Consider the following 9,236-nt stretch of genomic DNA (forward strand, 5'->3'; position numbering starts at 1 on the left):
TGGGTACGACAGCCGCTTAGCTCGCGCTGTGGAACTTCAAGCGCGGCTGAGCGCGAGAAGCCAAGAAGCACAAACCCCCAAAACCGCCCCGTCGGATTGGCGCCCCGAGGGACAATATGGCAGCTATCCCCGCCCGCCTCGGGCCGCTCACGTGAGCGCTCACGTGTCCGGCGGGGGAGGAGGGTTGTTTCCGGAAGTGCTCGGTGCGGGCAGAGCCGGGTTTAGGACGCTGCGGAGCGGGGCTCCGGCCGGGCTGGTGCGGGCTGCGGGGATGGAGATCATCAGGAGCAGTGAGTGACGGCGGGGCGCGCGCCGGGTGGGGGCCGGTTTCCCAGGGCCTGGCCTCCCCGCTCTTCTCCTGGGCCGCTCCCGGGGCCCCGAGAGTGTCCTCGGGGCCGTGACCGGCCCGTTCGCGTAGCAGCCGGGGCTCCGCTGTGCTCGGGAGCTGCATGTGCCCCTGCGAGGAGGCTCCTGGTGCCGAGGAGGGGGGAGGCCCCGCGAGAGGGCGCCAGGCAGGGCAGGCTCGGCTCGGCTCAGCCGCCCCCGAGTGAGGGGACGGGGAGCAGTAGGTGGGCTGCCTGCCGCTGCCTCACAGGGGCCGGGGCTCCACGCGCGGGCCCTTCCGCGGTACCTGGCTGAGCTGTGACCACCTGCCCGCTGTCTGCACCCCAAAGCCCGGCCCTTGTGCTGCTGCTTGTGGCCCTGCGCTGACGCGGTCCGTGGCCTGTGTGCTGTCGGGGAAGCCGCCGAACGTGAGCCGAGTCGTTGGGCGCCCTGCATTTGGTTCTCTCCTCTGCAGGCCCGGGGTTGTCGGTTGATCTCTAAAATGACGGTTCTCCTTGTAACTGGACACTGAGTCTCTTAAAAAGGCTGCGAGACTGAGAGTGGCTCTCAGGGCCCTGTTGTCTAGCTCCCGTGCGGTGGGAGGCGGGATGGAGGTTCCCGAGATGATAACAGCCCTGTTCTCAGGGATGTTTTTAATGATTTCTTTATAGATTTTAAGGATAACCTAAATAAAGTGTATGAAGCCATCGAGGAAGCAGACTTTTTGGCTATTGATGGCGAATTTTCAGGTACAGTTAAGATTATTTTGTGAACGTCATAGATTTGGAATTGGGGTGCTGGGGTGGTGCCATACCCCCTGACTTGAAGTGGTTTCCTTATATACAGGATTTACAGTTTGGTTCAAGGGCTCTCAGCATCCCCGCTATAAAAATTGTTTCAGCACCCCTTGTGAAGGGGGAGTATTAGCAAATGGGCTAACAGAGATTTGCTGTAATGAATCTGCAGCTACTTTGCTTATGGACTTCCCTTTGCTGTTAGATGTAATAATTGTCTTTAGAATTTTCTGTTGTTCTAAGATGCCTGAATAGGAAACTGAAATACTTAAAACAAAAGCTAGGTCAAAATGTTAAATTTAACACTGTACATATGGGTTATGTATTGCATAAGAGATGCCAACAGTCACTTGACAATATTTTTCACACTCCTGTCACTTCGTTGACTCTGGTTCTGGCTCCAGTAATGTGGCTTGAGACCCATCAACATCTGGTCATTGGTACCACATGCCATTCTATCAGGATTATTTATCTAACTGGTGAATGACACAAGTGAGGCTTTCATAGTTTTTCCTAGAACATGGCTTCGCTGCTAGCATGTTATTTTCTCTGAACTCACCAGATTGTTTATGTAGAATGACATAGTTTAATTGGCTTTTGTTTAAAGAGGGATGTTCACCTGTAATGGAAGAGGTTTATTTTCAGTTGAATGGTAACTTATACACATGTAATGTAATATTATGTTAGTGACATAGTGGCAGACTTCTTAATAATTGTCCTTTGTTGCTGCTCCTCACCTACTGTCTTTAAATAGCTTTATTTTTATGTAATATTTCCTATATTTTTTAGGAATCAGTGATGGGCCATCTGTTAGCACATTAACCAATGGCTTTGACACACCAGAGGAAAGGTATCAAAAACTTAAAAAGGTAAATGTAAAACTTAAGAGTTAAAATGAAACTATTTAAGTATTTTGCCATCTTTGGTAGGAGGTGCAATGTATCTGAGACTAGAACAAACTGTTAGATTTGTTAGTAGTATATCAGTATGTCATGATAGGCATTATTCTGAGACAAATTAAGACTTCTGCTTCATTCTAAATAGTACTCATAGACGAAAAACTTGAATTCCAGCAGGAAAAATAGGCTAAATGTTTTTTAACTTTGCCTGTAGTCTAATATTTGGCTGCTTACGGGATGTTGGCAGGGAAACAGTGGAGACAAGTAGGATTTTAAATTTACATTAGGTTAAAATAGTTATTGATTAAAAACAATATTTTTGATCTATTTAGTCTACAGCAGTGGTTCTCAACCTACGGCCCAGAGCCTACATAACGCATTGTGGGCCACATACGTGGCTCACAATGGTCAATGGGTTGAGAACCACTGGTCTACAGCAATTGGTGAGTGTTTTAGTAAGGCCATGCTTATCCTGTTGAGCAGGGGTCTGGCAATGTCTATGCTAACTGTCTCGAGAGCCTCCAGCATTGGTCTAACGTTGGTCTAACAGTGGGCAAGTGCCAGATGTCATGGTGGTCAAGCGCCTGTGTCCAGTCTACACTAGTTCTTTTGCCAATGTAAGTGTCATTGATGCTAGACCAGCAGTTCTCAAACTATGGGGCGGACCTCCCAACAGAGGTTTAGGAATGTGTTAAAGGGAAGCATGAGCCGAAGTGGCCCCCCGCCCCTTTTTTTTTTTTTTTAGCTCTGGCTGTCAGCCCTGGGTGGCTGGGGCTTGTGCAGAAGGGCCATGACAGGAGGCTCTCCTCCCCCTCACCAGGAGGCAGCTCAGGCTTTCCTTCCCCTGTCCCCAAATTCCTCATCTGGAGGTGGCAGGGCTCTGGTTGACAGCCCTGAGATGGCATCAGCTTTAGTAAGGGTGGCAATGGGGTGCTAAATCTGCTGTGAAAAGTGATATTGATGAATATCGCTTTTCACATTGTCACCCTTACTTCTGTGCTGCTGCTGGCATGGTGCTGCCTTCAGAGCTGGGCGCCCAGCCAGCAGTCACTGCTCTCCACTCTGCCTTCAGAGCTGTGTGGTGGTATATGTACTTGTGTGTGTGTTTGTGTAAATTACTACAGACACAAAGAAGGGGGACCCAATCAAATAAGCTTGAGAACCTTGTGCTAGACAGATAGTGGAAGGTGGGAATCTGATATCTGGCCTTGTACACAAGGGGAAGGGGACTGGGGGAAGGGAGGGGAAACCACACACCACCAAACAAGAACCCTTTGGGCAGCTGCCAGATGAAATGGGGGAAAAGAGAGGATTGCAACTTGGTGTTAGGGCTTGTTTAGATGAACAGTTAAGATGCAGCAAGCTGGGGTGTAAATCTACAGTGCTCTAGCATGGCCTACAATTATTGTCCATGTGTACTTACTGCTGCACAATAACACAAAGTGCACTAGGGAACTTTTAGTGTGCAGCAGCAAGGTCCGCACAGACTGTCACTGCGTGGCATGCTGAAGCGCTGTAGATTTATACCCCCATTTGCCGTGCACTAACCTACCATATAGACATGCCTTTAGAAAGGGTATTGTGGCAACAGCTTACACTTAACAACTTTGACTATTGAAGCTGTAATAGGTATCCTTTTTTTATTTTTTATTTTTTTCAAAATACTATTATCTTCTACTGGAAGTGCTTAAATTACTTCTCAGATCTTGGGGTTAGGTTGACTGTCAGTCATGAGAAGGAAAATGCCAAAAGCTTTCAGTACTATTTAAAACTAAGATTATATCTCAGAAAGGGAAGGAAGCCTTTTCTTGTAAAATACTTGCTAAGCTTATGATCATGCATATTTGCTATTAGCTATAAAAGCTACTACATTTGTCCCTTTAAAGAGACGGTTGGCCCCAACACTAGATTTTTAAAGCAAGAATTTACCAAACTTAAATCATATATCTGTATATTTTATCTGCTATTGTTAGAGGTTACAGTTAGGATTATTAGAATTCAAGATATTAGAAGAATAGTTCTATTTTGCATTTTGTTTACTTTGTGGATTTTTTTAGCTTTTTGTGTACAGTTCCTCTGTCTCCGCCTGAATAGTCTCAGGCTCACCTCTTGTGGGTTGTGTGTATAACAATGGAGAAGAGAAACAACTTTTGGAAAGATAGCTGTAACATTAGAAAAGCTGTCAGGAGGTACTTGAGGCATGTACATCTTCAGAAACTACTTACTTGAAGTTGAACAGATCAAGTTGGTGGTGTCTCTTTAATATAAATAGAAAAGAACTTGTTTCTAAAAAGCTGGGTTTAGTTCATACCGTTGCAATAATGGAAGCTGAAACAATATTGCCCTACTGCATGAGAAACAAAGCGAAAATTTAGTCTATTCATTGTCCAAGCTGAGTGAAGTGCAGAAAAAAAATGCAAAAATGAAGAAAAGGTAAAAATGAAATGCTAAACTTCAGAAGAAAAATAGAATGTTATTGGTAAGAATAATTTTCTTTTTAAACATGAGTCTTATGTAGCTAAAGGTCCTTTTTAAACTAAGGTATTATGCCAAGGCATTTTCACTCGAGGTAAAGCTAGTAGTGCCAATATTTATCAGTGAGGTACAGATATCTGAGGCTCAGACAAATAATTTTTTCCCAGAGTGCCTCTCAGTTGCATTTCAAAATGTATTGTAACCATTATTCTCACTTGTTTTTCCTTTTCAGCATTCCATGGATTTCTTGCTTTTTCAGTTTGGCCTTTGTAGTTTTAAATATGACCACACAGAAGCTAAGTATGTTGTTTCTTGACTTATTCCTAACTTTTTTTATACTAGGTAATATTGATAATCTCTATTTTGATTTGTAACTCTTACTTTTCACAGATACATAATGAAATCATTCAACTTCTATATTTTTCCAAAACCCTTCAATAGAAGTTCACCAGATGTCAAGTTTGTCTGTCAGGTTAGTGGAAAAACAGGTTTATATGTATTGCTACTGGAAAACTTTTCAAAATGATTTTTGTGAAAATTCTGTAGTGGTGTCAATTTTGGTTAGTCCCTCAAGCATTTTTGCCTATGTATAATTCATTCTTCATGGATTTTTTTTCCCCCCAGTGCATAGAGAAGGAAGCAAGTTTCAGTAAAAAAAAAGTCTTAGTGGGACCATATTCTATAAATGAAGAAAACTAGGTTGAAAAATGAAGTAAAGGTCATGCCCCTTTTTAAACTCCTGCTGTTTAATAAAGGTCTTAGTTTTTTCTGGAGACAGAGATGACAGTCTGAAGCTGACAATCAGATTTATGACATTATAAAGTATTTTCTTATCCAGCTTTTTTCTTGTTTTCTCTTCCTATTCATTCTTATTCTCTCCCTCTCTCTCTCATTGCTTCCCAAAGCTGTTGTGAGAATTTTTGGACTCATGAGATTTTGCCACATCAGTGCTTTCACTTGATTCCCATTCCCCCTCCACCGCTGGTCCCTCCCCCCCCAACTCTTTCTCTCCTATGTCTTTATTTTTCTCCTGTCTCTCATCCATATCTCATTAAAATATAATCAGTATTCCAAAGATTGGGATTCATAGCCAGTGCTAAGCAGTAAAGGAAAGCCAGCAGACATCATCAATGTATAGTCTCATGTTTTGTCCACCTGACTCTTTTCTAACAGTTGTTGAACCTTTGTGCCAGACCAAAGAGTGATACAAGTCATGTGTAGCTTGGTAGAGCCCAGAATGCACTTCTCTTCTTATTACAGAAAGTTGCATATGTATTTAAAAAAAATCTATATAGTAATAGATACATATGTAGAAAACTTTACACTCCTTTCCACCCTTATTACCATTATATTGTGCTTTGCCTGTGGCAGAAACTACTGCCTTGCTTGTTTCCATGTTGCCCTGGATATCATGAGTCTCATCGCCAAAATGGCTCCTGTAGATGCATTTGTAAGGTTTTTGTTTGAAAGGGTACACTTTTAAACAATCCTGAGCTTCACTTGGCTCTCTGGGCAAACTAAAATCAAGACTCTATAGCTTCTAACTAAAATCAAAATGGTACATAGCTTCAAAGTGGCTTTTTTATTATAATTTAAACAGTGTGCTACGTATTAATTGGTGTTATGGTGGGTTTGATGTTAAGGTTTTGGGATGTATTTTTATCCATAGTGCGCAAGCCGTAGATTATCTGTTAGGAGCAAGTAAGCGACAAAATACTGATGGAGAGATTTAATTACAAATGACTTGTTCTACTCAATTAAACTTCATCTTTTAATAAACTATTTCATTGCACAGACTAACTTTCTTGAGTTCACTAACCTAATACTTTGACAAAGAAAAAAGTTAGTATAGGTTTTTTAAAACAAATATGTTTGAGGAAAATATCTGGGTTGTTTTTTAATTGACCTTTGAAATTTCGGTGGTGTAGAATCAGTCACAAAGCTGTTTTTTTTGTTCTTTTTTTCAGAGTTCAAGTATAGACTTTTTAGCAAACCAAGGATTTGATTTTAATAAAGTTTTTCGCAATGGTAAGCTTTTTCATTTTACAACCTGTTTTTATAGACTATCTTTCTTTTCCTCCATTTCCTGTTTAAAACAAAAGGCAAAACATGTACATTTTGACCGTTTGGTAAAGTTGCTAAGGTCATAGCTTATTTGGTGTTTTAATAATGCAAATAAAGTTCTATACAGTGTTTGGGGGGGGGAGGAGGGAAAGTGACTATGTCCATCTACATTTTCTTAGAAACAGGTGAATGTCTACTTGTTTAAGCATAGTTTAGTGATGATAGTTTCACAGTGTGACAAGCTAGAAAATGCCATTGTTCCAGCAGTAAAACCTATAGGAAAGTTCTTTTGGAAAGATTACAACTTTGGTTTGTGTTTAACCACTGAAAAACAAAGGACTAGATAATTGTGGTACTTAATATGACAGTGCCAGAGTCATTTGACTTGTTCCTCAATTTAGGAACCTATATATTGCCGCACTTCTGCTCAACACTTCCCTATTTCAGCAGGTTTCTTAAGGTAATTAGTACCTGCAGGGCTCTGATGTTTTGCAAATCTTTTCTGTGAGATACATGGCAACTACTTCAAAGCTCCTTGACATCCATAACAATCTGTGCCCCTGATGCTAAACTATATCCATATGGGTAGATCCCTATTCCTTATTTATTTGCTTTGTGGTAGCACTCAGAAGCCCCAGTCATGTATCAACAATTTGAAGGCCCATCAAATTCAGTGAGGTTCTGTGCAGAAATAGGGGTCTGCCTGTGAGGATCAGATTGCAGGAGCAGGGCCTAAAGTGCTTGTGACTCATTTAGACTTGAAGGTGCCAGCTGCTTTGGCTCTCTCAAAAGAAATCCATTGCAACTAGAGATAAGGAAAGGGAAGCTTAGAAGAAATATTTGAGGGATACAGATTTTTTTTTTCTTTTTCAGTTTTTAGGGTGTAACATGACCGGGGTAGTGACTAAGCCTCTCTGAGCTGTGCAATATTTGCTTGCTTTTAATGATAAAATCTGTACAATGTTTTTCTTAGGAATCCCATATTTAAATCAGGAAGAGGAAAGACAATTACGGGAGCAGTATGATGAAAAACGTTCTCAGGCAAATGGTGCAGGGACCCTATCGTACATTTCCCCTAATGCCACAAAGTGTCCTGTGACTATTCCTGAGGATCAGAAAAAATTCATTGAGAGAGTGGTGTAAGTGGAAATATAAAAATGAAATCATGTCATCCTGATGTGTGTGCACAGTTCTTTATGTGGTAGTCCTCCATTCTGAAGTTGCCTAAAAACTTGAAGTTTCTAGTGTTCTGATTCTAAATTTGTCAGTCTTAACAAAATGTTCCTTTGAATGAGAGGGTTTAAGTCTGGGAAACTTCTGTTCCTTTTAATCAGGCTTTTTTGCTGCTTATCTGCAACTTTCAGTAATCTGTCTTCAGCTACATCAAGGGTACTCAAGTTGTTAGTTACATTTTTGACTCTTGACGGTATTGTCAGTTTTCCAAAATCTCTGCTAAAGTTTAATCCAATTCTTAGTTTGTGATCTTGGATGGAAAATAATGGCCATGTATGTTCTGGCCCTCAAATATGAAGGCATTTAAGTCTACACTTGGTTTCTGTTTTAGATTTCTTAATCACTCAAGATTTCATATTTATCACTATACTAATGTCTCTAAAAATGAAAAAGTGTGTGTGTGTGTATACACACACACACACACACACACACACACATATGTAAAAAATAATAAACGTCTTAAATATTCCATTAATCCTTCTTATAAAAGGTTTGCCTTGCCTTTTGGCATATATAACTAAATGCTTTTGTGACAATAATGTTGTATTAGTAAAAGCAAAAAATAATCTGTTTAATCTATTTCCTCCAGGGAGCAAATAGAAGATTTGATACAGAATGAAGAAAACAAGAGTTTGCAGTTGGAGCCATGCACAGGGTCAGTTTCTAAAAATAAACACTAGTTCTCTGGTAAACAGAGAACTCTGAACTGTCTTCTGTATAAGAAATTAGGTTTGACCTACTAGCCAGCTATATGGGGGGCGGGGAGGGGGGAAGTCTCTTTCTGCAGATAGTGTCAACAAATTTATCCCTTCTTTTTGGCAAGTCATTCTCATCAGAAAGGCAGATATATGTACAATAAGACGTAAATCAATTTCTCCTTGGAAAATTAGACTAGTGTTTAGCCTTTTAAATGCCCTTTAAAATACTATGTGATAACACCATGAGCTGTTTTATGTTCACTGCATGAATTTTTAACATAAATTTGTCTTTGACTTTGAAATATTTATATACGAGAACCATTAATAACATTACTCTTTTCTGCTTTTAAAGATTTCAGAGGAAACTAATTTATCAGACCTTGAGCTGGAAGTAAGTTACTAGTGTTAACCTCTTACCTTACCTACTGTATATCTGTGCTGTTTTTAACATGAAAAAATCTGGATAAAAAGCTGATCTATGCTTAATCTCATATCCATTATATTTAGATTGTTTCTCTTCTTAAGCAGTCTTGTAATAGGGCTAAACTGAACTAATGCTTACAAACATGGAGTTCTTAAGGGTTCATTAGAATCCTTTTTTTTTAAATTGAGCATATTTCTATTCTACCACTTATAACACTGCTCTACAGCCAAAATGCTTCTGAAATAAATGTAGTAAAACTTTACTAATTCTGGGTCACTGAGAACGAAAATGATGCTTAAAATTGTTGATTGGCTCTAGTTTTCAA

At 40.5% G+C, this 9,236-nt stretch overlaps 1 protein-coding gene across 1 annotated transcript; it reads left to right on the top strand.

Moving 5' to 3' along the window:
* Positions 1 to 198: 198 nt before the first annotated feature.
* Positions 199 to 8,882, top strand: LOC113409225 (poly(A)-specific ribonuclease PARN-like). The gene is made up of 9 exons (XM_026662912.2): positions 199 to 290; positions 996 to 1,073; positions 1,908 to 1,987; positions 4,725 to 4,792; positions 4,883 to 4,964; positions 6,460 to 6,520; positions 7,530 to 7,695; positions 8,379 to 8,444; positions 8,840 to 8,882. The coding sequence occupies exons 1-9, from the start codon at positions 272 to 274 to the stop codon at positions 8,880 to 8,882; spliced, it is 663 nt and encodes a 220-aa protein (XP_026518697.1). The 5' UTR covers positions 199 to 271.
* Positions 8,883 to 9,236: the final 354 nt, after the last annotated feature.

This window comes from Terrapene carolina, unplaced genomic scaffold, assembly GCF_002925995.2.
Source record: "Terrapene carolina triunguis isolate 2854851 unplaced genomic scaffold, T_m_triunguis-2.0 Scaffold31291, whole genome shotgun sequence".
NCBI lineage: Eukaryota > Metazoa > Chordata > Testudines > Emydidae > Terrapene > Terrapene triunguis.

Coding starts and splice junctions, on each gene's coding strand:
- LOC113409225 (XM_026662912.2), top strand. Junction 1,988..4,724: donor GGTATCAAAAACTTAAAAAG/GTAAATGTAAAA, acceptor TTTCCTTTTCAG/CATTCCATGGATTTCTTGCT. Junction 7,696..8,378: donor AAATTCATTGAGAGAGTGGT/GTAAGTGGAAAT, acceptor TATTTCCTCCAG/GGAGCAAATAGAAGATTTGA.